Here is a 21304-nt window from a genome sequence, read left to right as displayed (position 1 = left end):
AAATACGATTAATTTCTAAATAATATTTTACGTTTGTTACATTTGTTACATCTAATCAATAATATCAATTTACTTCTATTTTCACTCTCTAAATTTATCTGTGATATAACTGGGCAGTGGCATGAGATATAAAAACTTATTGAAAACCATGAGACCAACTGAAAAGGCAAACGAGATTCCCAAATTGAACTCTAAGTTGAAATCTCCAGAAGTGTAAATATCACCGACGAAATTTTTCGATGTGAATCTTTCAGCCAGGAATCCTTTGCCATTCACATATCTGCAATTCGAGTTCGAATTTGTATTTAGACTCGATGATGTTTGTATAAGACTGGTTATAGACGTGCAGTTCTCGTTGTCCGTGTATGGCAGGTTGTTGAAGATGGGTTGTCTGAACACATTTTGGTGCAGGAATATCGACGCGTACCGTGTATGTGTTATGTATGTTATATAATACAGCCACTCTTCAAAGCCTTTATATGATCTGTAATGAATTTTAAATGTATTAATGATTTTATAATGATAAATACAGACAGACATGCTTGTGTTTGCAGTAATATTTATTTCAGTTTTTATTATCATAAACTTCACTAGTGGAGAATTGGCCATATGATTACTAATAATTATTTAACTGAATCTTCAGAAATTATGACTTATCACAATAATTTGCTGAAGATTCCCTTATCTGTTGTTGTTAGTCACAGCTATATCGACTGACTTACGAGGTTCTGCAATCGAAACACAGCTAGTTGCGAAATCTGCAGTCGCCAGTGATATAAAAATACTCATAACAAAATGGTACAAAATTGATTGATAAATAATCTATATAATTATTTTCTCGAGTGTCGTGGCCTACTGTTTTATCCGACTTCACAATGAAGGTCATGAGTTTATATCTAACGGACATAATGCAAGTAGCGTGCCCCTTTACATGCATGCCAAGTGTTCACAGAGTGGACAACAGATAAACAAAAATATAGCTAATACGCTTATATTACATGAAGGCAGACAATATGACTATATACTGTCTTCTAAAAGTTTTCAAACTACCATATACCTACGTTAGGTATAACAGTCGAAAAAGTATTAATTTATTAAAAAAAAAAAAATTTATGAAACAACTCACCTCAAGATGCCGCTAGCTAGCATAACATAAATACAAGTAATATAAATATTAACAATGGCCGCGATTAGACCGTTCTTCACGAACATCATGATGGCAATGGTCTGCTGCTCTGTGTAAACGTAGCACGACCATAACACGAGTGAGAAGTACACATAGTCCAATGTTTCAGACATATCCCCGATTATCCTAAAAAATCATAAATAGGTATTGTTTAAATACTTTTTAAGAGATCTGCAAACAGTAGGTACAAAACTTGTAAAAACTTCTGCAAGTTACTTTACTTTGTGCGTTCATTTCTAAAACCACGTTTAAAACAATTTAAACCAACCAATAACGTAATGTTTACTTATGCGTAATCATACAACTGAATGACAGTACGCCGTTATTTGTTTTATATTTGAAAAGAAAAAAAAAAATTTAATCGTTTTAATAGTGGTATTTTGATGATGTTTTCAGATCTGTTCATTAGAATAAATCACGGAACTAGAACTAGAATTAATCAATCTATTTCTGAATTTTATCATACTTAACGTAGAGGTCATCTTATAATGTAGTAAGGGCATATAACATGTTCACTTACGAATAAACTATAGCGACTGAGGCAAATGTACTGATGAAGGAGAATGGTAAAGATACCAAATTCCAGGAGAGCAGTAAACTGGCGCCACTGTACAGTCCTTCTTGCGTTTCTTGGTAGTATCTTGTTCTATATGGACCAACTGGAAATGTTACATGAATAATTAGTGCTGACATGTCTATTACACCGCACTCTGATTAGGACAGCGGCTTATGCAGGAGACTAGGGCGCTATCTTGATTATGTAATGTATTTCCATATCGGTTTTTATTATTTATTTTATATAATTAATATGGTTAACGAGCTGATTTCGGTTCGGTTAATAAGATAAGCTGACCGTTCGTCTGATGATAAGATATACAGAAACAAAACCGAATAAAAAATTGCTTTAGGTACTGGTCAGACATAAATCTTGTAATTTATAATTTGCTAATATATAGCATGATTAATATAAGAAACAATCAGAAGGCTCTAGATTTCTAGAATTCAATATCAAACTAAAAGATCTAGATTCCGTCATTTACAAATAAAAAAAAATGGAGACTCCTTTATTATACTCACATAGACAAATAGTATTCATTATACTGATGAAGTAGGTGCCTACCATAGCGTTAAATATAAGTCCACTCTTAGTTATAAAAGTTCTTTGATAGTCCTGCAAATAGCACAAGAAAACAGAATAAATGTAAAAACACTAGCAAATAAAATGATCCTTTGAGCCGGATGATTAGTTACCTTAGCCTCGTTGTAGAAGAGCCACAGTATTAAAAAATATATAGGTAGACAAAATAATCTCATACACATTTGTTTTATACCGTGCTTCTTTAAATTGAATATTGATACGAGCATTCTCCTGAAATAACAACGATAGTAATTATTATGAAATAATAATATCTGAATTGATTCTGGTGTGAAACTCATGTGGCTTTCATTTTTATAGGTAGGTATAAAAATACTCACACATACAACATCCAAATGACTTTGAAGCCGCTTGGCTTGCCGTAATTCAACTGAATCTTGTTTGGATTAATTATACGACTATGCTCATTCAGGTTGCCTTGCATTAGACCTTGTCCTTCCAGCTTGAATTTTTCAACTAACGCCGCGATCTGATGGTTGGATTCTATGAAGCGCTCTCGGGATCGTCTATCCACTGTCGATAGACATACTGGAAAGAAGGGGTGAAATTGTAAAGTAATGGCTAAGAATGTATCTAGTATCTATTCTACATATATAGGCATTCCCAGAATTCTTTGTACTTTGTACGTACCAGATTGTTTTGTGCAAAGTCACCCTGTATGCCAATATTATTCTTAATCTTAATAATATTATAAACGCGAAAGTTTTTGAGTATAGATGTTTGTTACTCTAGCACGTAAAAACTACTGAACGGATTTCGATGAAACTTTACAGTAATATAGTTTATGTATCAGAATAATATATAGGCTAATATAAGTAACTTTTATAGTGATAGTCAATGCCTTTTGCCAATCAATATTATGCGTATATGCACGATTACCAACGTTTTATAATAGTTGTCTTATCATGATAGTACGTCATAAATTACATATTAATACTTACAGTAGTACATTAACGGGTTCTCAAGTTGTGGACAAGGGAATCCGATGCTCCCGAAGTAATCCAGCAGGTTGCGGGTTGGCCCCGCATACACGACGTCACCGAGACACAAGTACACGACGCGGTCCAAAAAGGGAAAGACATCTAAACAATTTGAACAATTCCATTATATGTTTCATGAATATTATATAAGAAATTAATTAGGAAGATTTAGTACACGAATTAAAGAAAACTGGCTAACGCAGTCCAAGTAGTAGCGAGACGTATACTAGCGTTAGTCTGTTTTTTGTCAGAATTGCAGTGCATCTTTAGAAACAAATTCTATACTGGAACATACATCTAAAGCTGCACTAGCAGGCCTCTACCAGATTTGGCTGGGCAAATAGAGAAACACGAACGGTGAAGGTTAGTGTTGACGTACGACAGCAAGGAGGCCCCCTACACCCGGCTCACAAGTCTCGAGTTTCCTTTCCAGAGTTTTCCTCTCTGCTACACTATAGACCACACACTGTGGATCCAGGAAATACTAAGAAGTTCGTCTCTTTCTAATGGAAGATTTCGAGATAATTCCGTAATGTGTGTGTGTGTGTGTGTGTGTGCCTAAAAATGTGTACACTCAACGTCATTAACTTAGGCTAAATGTTGTCTGCGTGGTTACCTCAATCTCACTTATTTCAATAGGTGAGATTGAGGTAACCACGCCGCCAAGCCTTTCTAAGCTATGTTTCGGTTGTAGACAGTATATTTACTGAATTAAAAGCATGACATCTTAGTCATGCTTTTAATTCAGTAAATATACGATAAGAATTAGGTGAACAGCTTGTTTGCTATTCTTATTTTATATATAAAAAAAACTAAATTCGTTATGGGCTAATAATTTGTTCACTCCACACCATTAACTTAACATATAGTTTGACATCTGTAACAGTTTTGACTTCGGCTATTCAATATTGTATTGTACGATTAAACAACACTACGAGTGGTCCAGTGACCCGGATTGTCATTGTTAACATTGCCACAACTGTGCAAACGGCTTCAAACAATGTCAACCGAAATAGCGAACAATACATAATCCATGTTTTTTTTTAAAAGCTTCATTAACAGGAAAGAATTAGCATCATAATAGATTTATGGTTTGTTTTATGCGAAAGTGGGTGAAATTGTGGCGCCAGACGTATAGTTAGAAGTAGGTATGTGTAGTCTACCTGTTCATATTATTATTTGGTACTTATTACATACTATAAGAGGCCACCCATAAATTCATACGTCACATACTTTAGTTTTAGTTTTAGGCGACAAATTGTAATGTTTACATATAATTACATTTCCCGACCAAAACATGGAACGGCTCCTAAATTTCGTGACGTAACATATCAAAATCTAATATACCTAATAATTAAAACACTAAATTAGATCTAATAACGGAAATTTATATATTTCGAAAGAGAGGCCATGGAATTCGTGTGTGGTAATTTATGGATGCCCCTGAGGAGCTAAAAGACTCTAAACAACATGTTTCAGATATATTTAGGAGTCTAATCAAGAGTTCTTTTATCAGAAATACATGAATCATAACCGAGCAACCGATTTGATTTATTTATTTTAATGATAAAAACAGCTATATCAAACAAATTTAATAAGTACCCGCAGTGATATTACTTGAAACAAAAAAAAATATAGATATTATCTAAATAATATAAATATAGGATTTTAAACTAGGTGGTATGAAAGAAACGTAATAACGTAATAAACGTAACGACGGGGGATCTATCACACGGGACGTTATTACCACTATAAACTCTACATTTTTCAATGATATTCATCGGTGTTGAAAAAAATTCAACACTGATGAATATCACGTCACTGGTCCTACAAATTTAGATTAATGCATTAAAAAAACTCATAGTAGCTATACCATGACAGTGACAGTTTCATTAACTTTTTCGGTAATGAAACTGAAAACGTTTCACTCTTAAAAGTTGCCGTGATTTACAAATTATGACATAGTACTTCAGCTGTAGCACATTAGGAATATATTAAATCATTAATAACTTTATTAACTTAAATATACCAATTGTTAAATGTACAATTAGTAACTGTCACCCGCACCATGCTACAGCGCACAGAGTATAAATAAGAGTAGTATAATTTTTCATTGCAGAGGATGGTACGCCATGTGTTGGAACGGAGAATGAAAATGAATCACAAACGGAAACTACAGTAATATATACCTACCCAAAAGCCCTAAGCGACTTTATAAAATTGTAACAGATTATATATATAGATTTGGCTGTATGTATTGCTGTAATATTTGGCTTATGCAAAAACAGCAGTCAAACATCGTTCGTTACAAAAGTGTTGATTCAAAAAGCATGCTAATCAATACAAACTTTATGAAAAAACTAGTGACTGCTGGTGACCCGATAAATGTGAGGCTGTGCCCAACTATATTTGATGCTGAATTGTGTCAATTTCACTAATGTATAATAAAGTCGTTTTTAAGAAAAAAGATTTTATTATTTTAATAGTCCTCAGATACTTACGGCGCACATTAAAGGGAGTATGGTTGACTAACTGTGACATTGTGTCAAGGGTTTGGGTGTCGCTGTTAGTTTTGTAACGTCACATTTCTAAATATTTTCTTAAACGCAGCGAGTACTTAGTCTTAGTTAAATAAGTATTTTAATACTTAAATGTATTAAAACGCCCTGTTTTAGTTATTAGGAAAAGTATTTAATGTAATAATATTTTTCCAATGACATTTTACATAACAACAGCTTTTTAATAAGTAATAATCTTTATTTTATATTTGAATAAAATACGATTAATTTCTAAATAATATTTTACGTTTGTTACATTTGTTACATCTAATCAATAATATCAATTTACTTCTATTTTCACTCTCTAAATTTATCTGTGATATAACTGGGCAGTGGCATGAGATATAAAAACTTATTGAAAACCATGAGACCAACTGAAAAGGCAAACGAGATTCCCAAATTGAACTCTAAGTTGAAATCTCCAGAAGTGTAAATATCACCGACGAAATTTTTCGATGTGAATCTTTCAGCCAGGAATCCTTTGCCATTCACATATCTGCAATTCGAGTTCGAATTTGTATTTAGACTCGATGATGTTTGTATAAGACTGGTTATAGACGTGCAGTTCTCGTTGTCCGTGTATGGCAGGTTGTTGAAGATGGGTTGTCTGAACACATTTTGGTGCAGGAATATCGACGCGTACCGTGTATGTGTTATATATGTTATATAATACAGCCACTCTTCAAAGCCTTTATATGATCTGGAATGAATTTTAAATGAATTAATGATTTTATAATGATAAATACAGACAGACATGCTTGTGTTTACAGTATCTAATATTTATTTCAGTTTTTATTATCATAAACTTCACTAGTGGAGAATTGGCCATATGATTACTAATAATTATTTAACTGAATCTTCAGAAATTATGACTTATCACAATAATTTGCTGAAGATTCCATTATCTGTTGTTGTTAGTCACAGCTATATCGACTGACTTACGAGGTTCTGCAATCGAAACACAGCTAGCTGCGAAATAAGCAGTCGCCGGTGATATAAAAATACTCATGACAAAATAGTACAAAATTGATTGATAAATAATCTATATAATTATTTTCTCGAGTGTCGTGGCCTACTGTTTTATCCGACTTCACAATGAAGGTCATGAGTTTATATCTAACGGACACAATGCAAGTAGCGTGCCCCTTTACATGCATGCCAAGTGTTCACAGAGTGGACAACAGATAAACAAAAATATAGCTAATACGCTTATATTACATGAAGGCAGACAATATGACTATATACTGTCTTCTAAAAGTTTTCAAACTACCATATACCTACGTTAGGTATAACAGTCGAAAAAGTATTAATTTATTAAAAAAAAAAAAAATATGAAACAACTCACCTCAAGATGCCGCTAGCTAGCATAACATAAATACAAGTAATATAAATATTAACAATGGCCGCGATTAGACCGTTCTTCACGAACATCATGATGGCAATGGTCTGCTGCTCTGTGTAAACGTAGCACGACCATAACACGAGTGAGAAGTACACATAGTCCAATGTTTCAGACATATCTCCGATTATCCTAAAAAATCATAAATAGGTATTGTTTAAATACTTTTTAAGAGATCTGCAAACAGTAGGTACAAAACTTGTAAAAACTTCTGCAAGTTACTTTACTTTGTGCGTTCATTTCTAAAACCACGTTTAAAACAATTTAAACCAACCAATAACGTAATGTTTACTTATGCGTAATCATACAACTGAATGACAGCACGCCGTTATTTGTTTTATATTTGAAAAGAAAAAAAAATTTAATCGTTTTAATAGTGGTATTTTGATGATGTTTTCAGATCTGTTCATTAGAATAAATCACGGAACTAGAACTAGAATTAATCAATCTATTTCTGAATTTTATCATACTTAACGTAGAGGTCATCTTATAATGTAGTAAGGGCATATAACATGTTCACTTACGAATAAACTATAGCGACTGAGGCAAATGTACTGATGAAGGAGAATGGTAAAGATACCAAATTCCAGGAGAGCAGTAAACTGGCGCCACTGTACAGTCCTTCTTGCGTTTCTTGGTAGTATCTTGTTCTATATGGACCAACTGGAAATGTTACATGAATAATTAGTGCTGACATGTCTATTACACCGCACTCTGATTAGGACAGCGGCTTATGCAGGAGACTAGGGCTCTATCCTGATTATGTAATGTATTTCCATATCGGTTTTTATTATTTATTTTATATAATTAATATGGTTAACGAGCTGATTTCGGTTCGGTTAATAAGATAAGCTGACCGTTCGTCTGATGATAAGATATACAGAAACAAAACCGAATAAAAAATTGCTTTAGGTACTGGTCAGACATAAATCTTGTAATTTATAATTTGCTAATATATAGCATGATTAATATAAGAAACAATCAGAAGGCTCTAGATTTCTAGAATTCAATATCAAACTAAAAGATCTAGATTCCGTCATTTACAAATAAAAAAAAATGGAGACTCCTTTATTATACTCACATAGACAAATAGTATTCATTATACTGATGAAGTAGGTGCCTACCATAGCGTTAAATATAAGTCCACTCTTAGTTATAAAAGTTCTTTGATAGTCCTGCAAATAGCACAAGAAAACAGAATAAATGTAAAAACACTAGCAAATAAAATGATCCTTTGAGCCGGATGATTAGTTACCTTAGCCTCGTTGTAGAAGAGCCACAGTATTAAAAAATATATAGGTAGACAAAATAATCTCATACACATTTGTTTTATACCGTGCTTCTTTAAATTGAATATTGATACGAGCATTCTCCTGAAATAACAACGATAGTAATTATTATGAAATAATAATATCTGAATTGATTCTGGTGTGAAACTCATGTGGCTTTCATTTTTATAGGTAGGTATAAAAATACTCACACATACAACATCCAAATGACTTTGAAGCCGCTTGGCTTGCCGTAATTCAACTGAATCTTGTTTGGATTAATTATACGACTATGCTCATTCAGGTTGCCTTGCATTAGACCTTGTCCTTCCAGCTTGAATTTTTCAACTAACGCCGCGATCTGATGGTTGGATTCTATGAAGCGCTCTCGGGATCGTCTATCCACTGTCGATAGACATACTGGAAAGAAGGGGTGAAATTAAAATGTAATGGCTAAGAATGTATCTAGTATCTATTCTACATATATAGGCATTCCCAGAATTCTTTGTACTTTGTACGTACCAGATTGTTTTGTGCAAAGTCACCGTATGCCAATATTATTCTTAATCTTAATAAAATTATAAACGCGAAAGTTTTTGAGTATAGATGTTTGTTACTCTAGCACGTAAAAACTACTGAACGGATTTCGATGAAACTTTACAGTAATATAGTTTATGTATCAGAATAATATATAGGCTAATATAAGTAACTTTTATAGTGATAGTCAATGCCTTTTGCCAATCAATATTATGCGTATATGCACGATTACCAACGTTTTATAATAGTTGTCTTATCATGATAGTACGTCATAAATTACATATTAATACTTACAGTAGTACATTAACGGGTTCTCAAGTTGTGGACAAGGGAATCCGATGCTCCCGAAGTAATCCAGCAGGTTGCGGGTTGGCCCCGCATACACGACGTCACCGAGACACAAGTACACGACGCGGTCCAAAAAGGGAAAGACATCTAAACAATTTGAACAATTCCATTATATGTTTCATGAATATTATATAAGAAATTAATTAGGAAGATTTAGTACACGAATTAAAGAAAACTGGCTAACGCAGTCCAAGTAGTAGCGAGACGTATACTAGCGTTAGTCTGTTTTTTGTCAGAATTGCAGTGCATCTTTAGAAACAAATTCTATACTGGAACATACATCTAAAGCTGCACTAGCAGGCCTCTACCAGATTTGGCTGGGCAAATAGAGAAACACGAACGGTGAAGGTTAGTGTTGACGTACGACAGCAAGGAGGCTCCCTACACCCGGCTCAGAAGTCTCGAGTTTCCTTTCCAGAGTTTTCCTCTCTGCTACACTATAGACCACACACTGTGGATCCAGGAAATACTAAGAAGTTCGTCTCTTTCTAATGGAAGATTTCGAGATAATTCCGTAATGTGTGTGTGTGTGTGTGTGTGTGCCTAAAAATGTGTACACTCAACGCCATTAACTTAGGCTAAATGTTGGTTACCTCAATTTCACCTATTTCAATAGGTGAGATTGTGGTAACCACGCCGCCAAACCTTTCTAAGCTGTGTTTCGGTTGTAGACAGTATATTTACTGAATAAAAAGCATGACATCTTAGTCATGCTTTTAATTCAGTAAATATACGATAAGAATTAGGTGAGCAGCTTGTTTGCTACTCCTATTTTATATATAAAAAAAAACGAAATTCGTTATGGGCTAATAATTTGTACACTCCACGCCATTAACTTAACATATAGTTTGACATCTGTAACAGTTTTGACTTCGGCTATTCAATATTGTATTGTACGATTAAACAACACTACGAGTGGTCCAGTGACCCGGATTGTCATTGTTAACATTGCCACAACTGTGCAAACGGCTTCAAACAATGTCAACCGAAATAGCGAACAATACATAATCCATGTTTTTTTTTAAAAGCTTCATTAACAGGAAAGAATTAGCATCATAATAGATTTATGGTTTGTTTTATGCGAAAGTGGGTGAAATTGTGGCGCCAGACGTATAGTTAGAAGTAGGTATGTGTAGTCTACCTGTTCATATTATTATTTGGTACTTATTACATACTATAAGAGGCCACCCATAAATTCATACGTCACATACTTTAGTTTTAGTTTTAGGCGACAAATTGTAATGTTTACATATAATTACATTTCCCGACCAAAACATGGAACGGCTCCTAAATTTCGTGACGTAACATATCAAAATCTAATATACCTAATAATTAAAACACTAAATTAGATCTAATAACGGAAATTTATATATTTCGAAAGAGAGGCCATGGAATTCGTGTGTGGTAATTTATGGATGCCCCTGAGGAGCTAAAAGACTCTAAACAACATGTTTCAGATATATTTAGGAGTCTAATCAAGAGTTCTTTTATCAGAAATACATGAATCATAACCGAGCAACCGATTTGATTTATTTATTTTAATGATAAAAACAGCTATATCAAACAAATTTAATAAGTACCCGCAGTGATATTACTTGAAACAATAAAAAATAATAATATAGATATTATCTAAATAATATAAATATAGGATTGTAAACTAGGTGGTATGAAAGAAACGTAATGATTAGAATGAATATGAATGAATGAACGAATGACAGAAGGAGTGTTCGAGATTTTTAAGGGATTACTTCGGCCTTTTTATTGGATAGATAATTAAAATATGTCAATTTTGTACGACATTTTTTTTATTAATGATGTTAGAATTTAAATCCAGTATCTTAAACCCTTACAAAAAATGGTTCTTAGGTAGGTTCTTACCCGATCTTGGTTTTTCCATGGTGAGTATAATTGCGGTGCCATATTTTTTTGCAGCATTTGACAAAATGGAAATTACTAGATACGTATTCAATGGATCTAAATCCCATGTCGGTTCGTCCAGTAACAGGATAACTGTAAAACAAACGATTATTTATACTTCTTGTAGAAATATCGATTACTATGGAATTTGAAAAACGATGTTTTATCATATACATACCTAAAAATATTTTTGGATAAAAATATTAGGTTATTCTTTAAACACTGTTCCAGGTGTTTAAAGAATAGCCTACGACCTATACTCAGTTTTACCAACTATAAAAAAAATAGGACAAGCCGTTTCATTTAACAGTGACACGGGTATGTTTTTATAGTATTATTCTTTATAGAAAGGATTTAATACACGCACGTCCCTTATGTTCATATATCTAACATTTTAGATTATTATTAAAGTTAACTTTTAAAATATAAAACATCTTACTTGGATCTCTGATGAGATGGATTCCTATAATTAATCTTCGATATTCACTTTTCGTTAAATTTGTGACACATGTGTTGGCTACCTGTGGAAATTAAAAATCATACTAATAAATAAATTATTGTATTAGGATATTAATTCTCAGAAGTTAAACGAAGTAATAACAGTTCATTAAGGAATTTAATTTAAGTATATATAAATTAATTTATACTTGACTATCGTCATAGCTGTTTAAATCAATATTTTTAGGCAGTACAACCGAATCAGGAACGATATCATCCTATACGGTCTATTTGTCTTTTGTAACCATAAAGAAACTTATTCAAATCTCTATACATACAAAATTTTACAACATTGGTCCTGCCGTTTTGAGCAAATTAGAATACAAACACACATACAATAGAATTATATTCTATTGTATGTGTGTTTGTATTCTAAATAATAAAACTTTTTACTGCACATTGAAAAAATAATTACAAAAAGAACACTATAAATGTTTAATAAAGAAATAAACTAATAAAGGCGTCCTTATAATCTCTCTTAGATGTCTTTAAGAGATTGTTGTACATATGTTAAGATAGATAAACATTTTGTATTGAAAACGATAGTGAAATATGATTAAAACAATGGTAATAAATAGCTTTACCTGTGATAGTGCTAAATCAGCCATAACTTGCTTCACTTTGGACGATTTCAAATAACCTGAAATCTACAATATTTTATTAATAAGCATGCCTATAGTATTATGACATGTTATATAGGTATCACATGATAAAGTAATGCCGGTAGTGCTGTTTATATATATAGGCGATAGTAACCAATAAACATTAGCTATTTTTTGGGACTAGTTCAAGCTTAGTGGTCTAGCAGACCGCCTTACTTCCGCTGGTGGCGGATACCGGTACCTATAATATAAGCTATACTTAACTTGGAACTAGATGGTCCTGTATTCACACAGGTTGATCTAGTCCCAGGGGAATGACACAAAAAGCAAAACAAAAGGAAACACTGCTCTACGCGGAGTCGTAACGTGGACTGACTACACAGAACTTAGTAACACAGGAGATTTGTTTACAATGTAGGGGTGCCGAGTGTTGACAGAAATATTAGAAACTAGCTGTGCCTGCGGTTTCACCCGCGTGTAGTTTATAAAGTTTTATCAAAATCTGTTCAGTAGTTTTTGCGTAAAAGAGGAACAAACATCCATCCATACCCAAAAACTTTCGCATTTATAATATTAATTAAGTAGGTACAACTTTATTGGCAATTGTTATTAATACCTTACTGAGCGATAATGAGAGAGTCTGTTGCACACTCAGACCGGGTAACAGGCGTGTGGAGTGTCGCACCAGCGCGCAGGTGTTATTAAACTGTTCCTCCTCTAGTGGCACGCCTTCCAGTAGGATGTGGCCCTTGGATGGTACACGGCGGGCAATCACGTCCAGGAGAGCCCTTTTACCACTGCCTAGAACGGTTATTTCATTGTTAAATACACTCGTATTTAAGAACTATGAATCCATATTTCATAGAATACGCAGTACAAAAAATTATAAGTATAATAGGATAAATATACCTTATACATAGAATAAATATCAGTAAAATTTATAACTAATAGAACTATCTATATATTTCACATTCTATTATGATCTTTAGTCATGAAAACAAACAAGCAGCTACGTTTGCATTTATAATATTAATATTAATACAAAATAATGAGAGCAGATTTCCAATTCATCCTTAGGTATCTATATTTTGTGAGTTTTTATAGTCCAGAAAATGCTTACAATTTATCCTATTTAAACTGAAGTAAATAAGTTTGGTAATCCAATAATCGTAGATTTATACCATGTATATTTATATTTATACCATATATACCTACCATATGTAGGTATATGGACAAATTAATTATCAGGGTAATAATTAATTTGTGCATATACATATGGTTAATATACCTTTAGAGCCCAGTATAGCAGTGACCTCTCCGCTGTGTGTGATAAACGAAACATCTTTCAGGATAACTCCCGTCTTCACAGCACCAGTCAACCGCTGAAAAAAACTGCCGGGCTCCACCTAATAAAGAGATATACTGGTTTAATATTGTTTTTTAGATTATAATACTAAATATTCAGAACATTACAATTTTTAACGAGTACAAAGCCGTCGTATACTTCGTTGTCGTTTTGTAAAACAAATTTTTGTTACAACCAGCCAGTTGTATCACTGCCGAAATATAGGGAACTCAATAATAATAAATAAAACGTAGTAAGATCCCGTGAGTTTCAAAGTTGTAAGTATAAAGAATGACTGAGTCAAATATAAAAAAGTATATACCGGTTTATTTTTTACTGTAATTAAATATAAGCAATATGAATATTATACTTAGTTTAGTTTTTAAACACCATAATTTGACTAATTATAATTAATTAATAAATTTGATTAAATTGTATATCAGTACCGATATTATATTTTTTTATTCAAAGTCTATATATTCATTGTTTTATGGTATAATTTATCAATTTTCAGCTTTGTGAGGTTTGGAACTAGATGGCGCTGTCATATATCGAGGATAGGTATTCAAAGCTTTGCGCGCTTGATTTGAAGAAAAGTTTTATGTTTATGCGCATGATATTACGGCATAAATTTACAATTCAATCGATTCATCTGTTTATGAGTTATTGAATAATAAACATTCAAATATCGAATAATCATTACTAACTTTCTTGTTATTGAAAGTTCCTACTTATTTTTATGAGAGCAAAGCTTCGTCTGTTATTCTTAAAGAAACGACGTAACTATTTCACTGTCTCATCAATAAATAATAAACTCATATAATTAAAAAAATTAAGTAACCCGGAACAAAAGCTAGGAACCATCACGTACACGACATCAAAAACCGCATCATAATCGGTACATTCCTTTAAGAGCTACGGTGCAGATATACATTATTATACATACACGCCAAACTTACGAGTATTTATTAATTTAAATATTCTAATTTCTCTTCAAAGGTGTTTTAATTTAAGTCATTCTAGATCAAAAGTTATTTTAATATCTTATAAGATATATTAAGCCAACACTATATTATTGAAATAATACCTATAATATAAGTAAAACTATAATTTAACTTAATATATATATTCATATTTTCTACGAATGGAACACAATGACCCCAATGAAATAGTTCTTATCTATAAAAGCTCTGTCCATAGAAAAGATTTCAACGAGAGAGCTCAAGTATTTTTACTAACTTAGTCGGTAAGTTCTTGTACGAATCAGTACCAATTTGCATTTCTTACTTCGATTACGTACTAGGTATATGTAGCCACTATATTTTTTTATATTATTATGTATCTTCATTCCATTTATTATACATCTGATACTTAAATATATCAAAAATAAATTAAACGCAGCTAATTTGGAGTTTTAAGTATAATCAAGTGACCGTTTTATTGCAGCCTACAGTTGTTAGAAGGCAATGTAAACAATGTATAGACGATTACTACTTACCTGTCCAGAATGAAATACGTTGCACAATTCCAATGTATAATCACTGCCGATCATTTTCCTACTTTCTCTTGTTCAAATTAAACTGATGTTAAATAAATTATATATTATATATGCAAATAAAATGCATTTCCAAGTGACACAGCCACTCTCCAGTTGCACAAACTCACACTAACACAATACAGATAACAACACACTTCACACCATAATAGCAACGTTGCCACATTTACTAACGACTAACTTCATGTTGTTAACTGTACTTAATTTTTAAAACAATATACCGTAAAGCCATTTTAGCTAATACTGCAGTAATCAAAAGGTTCAAAATTCTATTATAGGCTAAATAAGATGCCGATTAATGAGAAGTTCTTCATAAATAAAAAAAATATAAATTGGTGATGCTGGTAGGAAGAGTGATGAGATAATAAATATAACAAGTTAGTATTTGTAATGCTTTAGACAAAATACTAACACACAATAATAAAACACATTAGCACTTAATTGAATAGAAATTTTACAACTTTTAACACTGTACTTATTTCAACTACTATATTTATTAATAGTTCGAAAAACATTTACAAGATGTACCTATTCCGGCAATGGCTCATTAACGAATACATCATTTTGGAACGTGCAGCCATTAGATAACTTTTGTCAATTGAGTGGCCATTAACATGTTAGTATTTTTTAAATCAATTTTCAAAATTAATTACCACCATATCCTCGGAGAGCCCGTCTTAATTTTATGGACATCTCATAAAAATAAGTCATGTTTTTCATAAATACTAAATAAGTACTTAGTAGAAATAAAAATTGTAAATACAAGATTTTTTGTATCAGCCAAATTTGAATTCACAACCTTGTGTGTAACAACATATAATTTTAGTTTAATACAGACCTCGTCTAGTCTATAATTTTATACTGTTGACTAATTAAGTATTATGTTAGCATTTATTTATACATTTCATACAAATAGTACATTATCTCCAAGACCTAAATGGTATGTGAATTATTGGAACGCAATTATATGACGGTGGAAAAAAATGTGTAATGTATTAAGCTTCCCCTTAACGATGAAAGCCTCATTTTTCCACATTTTCTATACACTGTTGCCAGATATACTCACCGTGAACCTTTCAAAGGCTAAATATTCTCTCCGTCTCTTTTACACTCATCATGAAATCTGCTTTGAGAATGAGATGTACTGCACACTTAGTAATCGTAAATTCCAATGATTAGTCATCTCGTTCTGGCAAGTCGTTCAAATTACCTGCAGAAAGAGAAAGGAGAACATGCGCAGTGTCACTGACTGTTCACTTGGGCTCTGTATGGCCGTTTGAAGTAAACTACTGCGTTCCACCAGTGTAGCGACTAGCCCCACAGTTTGAGAACGATTTATTGATGAAAACGAACGAAAACAGACGACTAATGAACTGAACTGTACAAAAAATTTATCTCAACTGATGTCCATGTGTTTTTAGTGAGCAAATTTATTCGTTTCAGTGATCAGTGTTGAGTGTTTAGATGAATTTGTGAGTGACACTCGGGAGTCCCGTTGGCCGGTATTCTATCAAGTAAGTGATACTGGATATTCTTGTATTTGTGTAGGTGGTTTAGAAATGTAAACTAGACCATTTAATATTTATGTTATAGATATTATAATTTTAAATAGATGTATATTATGTAGTTACAAACTTGTGTTTTACGTATTACGACAATTTATCAAATTGTGCTTTAAAATACAGCTCTATTTTTCAAATAGCTATGCAGTTACCCAATTAGCTTGCTAGCTGATCATTCCAAAATATGTAGTTTATATAAAGCTTATTGTAGTTTAATGAACTGCTTATGAGACAAAATAATTTTCCAGTTAAAATTGTTAATAATGTTATGAATGTAATTATGTTTAACAGATCGTGACAACATCTCATGTAAACTGTAACATTACTGTTTCTTATCAATTTGAATCAAATTATATATCCATATAAGTATATAACGATATATATATATTGTGGTCGACATCTTTGAAAAAAATATATTGTTAGACGATAAAAAAAACGTTTGAAAATATAATCAGCGAACCGAACCGAAACAGCAAAAGCAGGATAATAGCCACAGTTTTGTTTCTTAACTGAAGACTTAAGCGATATTCATACATATCTAACAATTGTAGAGACTATATTTACCTATTTGTAAATTCAAAAATTTACGATTACATATAGGTATGCAAAAACTGTTAAATAATTATTAAAAGTGTCCACCAATTTATATAGTATATATGTAGTTGGTTTTGTATGGTGACTAATTTTAAAAATAAATACCAGTGTCCTAATAAATACATGTTTCTTTCTAAAGCTTCTAGATAAAAAAATGGCTAGTTAATTTTTAATTTTGTAGGTACCACTCGACTACCACTCATTAAAGGGTTTTCAGATGACGAAGGTCACCGCCAAAAGAAGTTATGATTAAAAAATACTGTAAACAATTCAACAACATACCTAAGGTTTCTTAAAGCCACAATCTGATTTATCAACAATTATAAATTATAATCTGATCTAATATTATTTAATATTTAATCTACAAGCAATAAAAAAAAGGTCAGCGTGTCCTTAAAAGGGGAATATATATAAACCCGCAATAAGGTTTCGCTCCATAAATCGGTGTGACTAATCTTTATACGAAGCGATTATTTCTACGAAGCTACTATGCCAAACACTTTTATGAATACTCCGGCTTTATCTCGGATAACCTTTACTTTGTTTGGAAACTGTTTTAATCTCAGCCTTATGGTGGATATAAAATATTTATTATCTAACCTAAATAAAATCTAGTAATAAATTGCAGTGTATCTTATTAGAAACTATAAAATTAAAATATGAGCAACATATATAAAGTAAAGAAAGTGATAATTAATATTGGAAGTGAAATTTAATGGACATCGGTAGCTTATTTAATGGGCGTATTAAACTTGTTGTCTATTACTTTCAATTCAACAAAATAAGCCGCTAAAATATAAAATCATCAAATTTGTAAGATTTCACATCAGACGTAAATGAATTCTTGATCTGATTGACAAAAAGACGAATAACAAAAGACAAAACGTCGACAGAGGTTAACAATATAAGTAATATATGAAACATGAAAGCTTAAGAAGACGATAAATCATTACCTGGGAAGTAGCGATTGGACCTATGTACCGGTCACACCATATCCTGACCTTTGTCTAACGGCGACTCTACTACGAAGTGCTGACTCACACCAAGATTTACCACAGAGCGCATTTCAACTTGCGGGTTGCAAACTCGAATTGAACAGTTGTTTTGGAACATAGAATTAATATAATGTCTAGCTACAGTTATTATTTACAGTTTACTGTATCAACACATCCGTATCTAGTTTGCTGTACGTCTGGCATTTGACTCAGACCGTATTTTTTTTTATTGATGATAAGATTGGTCAAATGTAGTCGATTTAAATAGACATCTGTATTGTAATATATATAGGTACCTATGGTAATTTTATAATTAGTCAGTTAGGAGTCGCCTTAGACATACTAAAATAGCGGATTTTTTGAGGAAAGTAAGTTTTTTTAGAACCTTTTTGTAAATTTGTTGCATTGTTTGAAAGATACATTATTCCGTAATGATATAATCGATGTATCGGTAATATTTACAAAAGAAATAAGGTAATGAACATTCGGGAGACTACTACTAGTTGATTAATAAGATGTGTTCAATAATCATTCTAACTTGGAAACAACCGATTTATGTCAGTCTGACTTTGACCTTCAAGATGTATTATCTGGTAATTAGAGTCAATTTAAATTCATACATTTTTGTTCTACTAACTTATTCTACGGTCTGTTTACACTATCGCGGGCTTGATTATAAAACCTAATTAAATGTGGATGATTCCAGTACACGGTATTTAAAATTGCACATACATACATTTTTGAGTTGTGTTTAATTTATTTCTTTCCTTTTGTTTTCTTCTTATTACCAATCAGTTTATTTAAATCTGTGTTTAAATCAAATAATGCATGATGACTATACGGGCATGAGTTTAACTCAGTTAGTCCATCTTGGTGAATTCACCAGGAATTTATCACTATATTTTCCAGATCAACCGCGTCAACCTGACATGTTATACTGCAAATAATTACAATCCTCTTCCCCAATCGACCAAGTATTTTCTGTGCCTAAATGAATTTTAAGTATTGCATTGTAAGGCCACAGCGTGGAAAATATTTACGGTGCTTCACCTTGTCTTGAGAAGTTCTTGGAGCAATGAACTTTGAGCTCTTGTGGTCATATATTCACTTTGTGAACTGTGCCACACAGGTTATGCGGACTTAGGTGAACTGGGAAATAAAACTTCGCCGTTCTTAGTGACAATGACCGTTAGTGAGAAAATAGTTTGTCTAATATACATAATTCAAATTCAAATTCAAATTCAAAAATCATTTATTCATGTAGGACATTTTAGCCGCTTATGAACGTCAAATTTTTACATTATAATTTTATTTTTTTCCCTACCGTCCAGTTCGGTATATAGTCCATTGAGAAGAACTGGCAATCATTGAATTACTTTTTTTTTTTAAAATGCGATTTACAATGTATATTTATATAGGTGTCTATGTCTAACATTAAATGAAAATTCAGTGCATGAACAACTATTGCCATGCACACTCGTCATTCAAGTAATCGTTTAGTGAGTAATAGGCTTTGCTCAAAATATGATTTAATAGATGTTTTGAATTTATTTAAGGAATTCCAACATATCCTTTGGTATCTTATTGTAAATTTTTATACCTATTCCCATAAAAGACCTATTAACTTTTTCTAAACGATACTTGGGGACAGCAAGTTTGTCTTTAAATCTTGTATTAATATTATGAATATTGCTGTTTTTTGGAAATAAGTCAATCATTTTTATGAACATATATATATATTTGAATATATAAATTGAGAAGCAACGGTGAGAATATTTGCCTCTTTGAATTTCTCTCTTAATGAGTCACGACTCTTCATACAGTAGATCGCTCGAACGGCACGTTTTTGTAATATGAATATATTTTTAATATCTGCCGCTTTTCCCCATAGTAATATTCCATAAGAGAGTAAACTATGAAAATAACTAAAATAGACTAATCTAGCAGTATCAGTATCAGTGTACTGTCTAACCTTACGCAAAAAGCTGCTGAACTTAGTTTCGCTGCAAGGCTTTGAATTTTGCACCCCATTGTGTTTTATTATCTAGTGTGATTCCTTTTCTATAAATTCGAGATTCGTCATTTAATTTAATATTGCAATTAGTATTAAAACTTTTAGACAGAGAGAAATTAACATATTTTGTTTTTTTAGCGTTTAACATAAGATTGTTAGTTGTAAACCAGTGAGAGACGCCGCAAAGCACTATTTACATCGTCATAATTATTAGTTTCTATTAACTTTAAAAATCAATGAAGTATCGTCTGAAAATAATACTATGCCGCATCTATCCTGCATGGCATATGGGAGATCATTAATGTAAACTAGGAATAAAAATGGACCGAGAATAGATCCTTGAGGTACACCCATTTGCACAAGTGACCCGTCAGACGTAGCGTTGCTAACCTTCACTTTCTGTATTCTATCAGATAGATAAGATTTTATTAAATTTAAAGCATTGTCTTTGACGCCATAAAAAGCAAGTTTTTTAGCAATGTATTATGATCAACGCAATCAAAAGCCTTAGAAAGATCACAAAAAACACCTATCGCATCCATTTTAGTTTCCCATGCAGCAAATACGTGTCTAAGCAACTCTGCACCTGCGTCTGTAGTTGAACGACCTTTGGAAAAACCGAATTGACTATTGTGGATTAAATTATTTAAATTGAAATAACTGACAAGCTGCATAAGGATTATTTTTTCAAAAATTTTACTGAGTGCTGGGAGTATAGATATAGGTCTATAATTTATTGGGTCATCCTATCTCCAGATTTAAAAAGCGGTATGATTTTACTAATTTTCAT

The 21304-nt window shown here is 32.2% G+C and overlaps 3 protein-coding genes across 4 annotated transcripts in view; 1 reads left to right on the top strand and 2 right to left on the bottom strand.

Annotated features, from left to right (window-relative positions):
- Nucleotides 1-8: 8 nt before the first annotated feature.
- Nucleotides 9-5863, bottom strand: LOC131846947 (ATP-binding cassette sub-family G member 5-like). The gene is made up of 8 exons (XM_059196364.1): nucleotides 5824-5863; nucleotides 3284-3424; nucleotides 2663-2870; nucleotides 2438-2555; nucleotides 2264-2357; nucleotides 1707-1845; nucleotides 1127-1312; nucleotides 9-484 (listed from the first exon to the last, which is right to left on the bottom strand). Exons 1-8 carry the CDS (start codon nucleotides 5861-5863, stop codon nucleotides 82-84), a joined length of 1329 nt encoding a protein of 442 aa, XP_059052347.1. The 3' UTR covers nucleotides 9-81.
- A 241-nt stretch (nucleotides 5864-6104) lies between these two features.
- LOC131846919 (ATP-binding cassette sub-family G member 5) lies at nucleotides 6105-15449 on the bottom strand. The gene is made up of 13 exons (XM_059196336.1): nucleotides 15293-15449; nucleotides 13738-13855; nucleotides 13066-13250; nucleotides 12432-12494; nucleotides 11789-11870; nucleotides 11311-11442; nucleotides 9379-9519; nucleotides 8760-8967; nucleotides 8535-8652; nucleotides 8361-8454; nucleotides 7804-7942; nucleotides 7226-7411; nucleotides 6105-6580 (listed from the first exon to the last, which is right to left on the bottom strand). Exons 1-13 carry the CDS (start codon nucleotides 15344-15346, stop codon nucleotides 6178-6180), a joined length of 1923 nt encoding a protein of 640 aa, XP_059052319.1. The 5' UTR covers nucleotides 15347-15449; the 3' UTR covers nucleotides 6105-6177.
- A 1151-nt stretch (nucleotides 15450-16600) lies between these two features.
- The window catches only part of LOC131847070 (ATP-binding cassette sub-family G member 8), a 67068-nt gene continuing 62364 nt past the window's right edge, over nucleotides 16601-21304 (top strand). For both annotated transcript variants that reach the window (XM_059196522.1, XM_059196520.1), the window contains exon 1: nucleotides 16601-16863. The gene's annotated coding sequence lies outside the window, so the exon portion shown is untranslated. The remainder of the gene's footprint in view (nucleotides 16864-21304) is intronic.

The sequence above is a fragment of the Achroia grisella genome, unplaced genomic scaffold, assembly GCF_030625045.1.
Source record: "Achroia grisella isolate CSIRO2021 unplaced genomic scaffold, CSIRO_AGI_Agris_v1 utg515, whole genome shotgun sequence".
NCBI classification, from domain to species: Eukaryota; Metazoa; Arthropoda; class Insecta; order Lepidoptera; family Pyralidae; genus Achroia; species Achroia grisella.
Note: the sequence above shows the minus strand (reverse complement) of the source record. Positions and strands in the feature narration are given on the sequence as shown.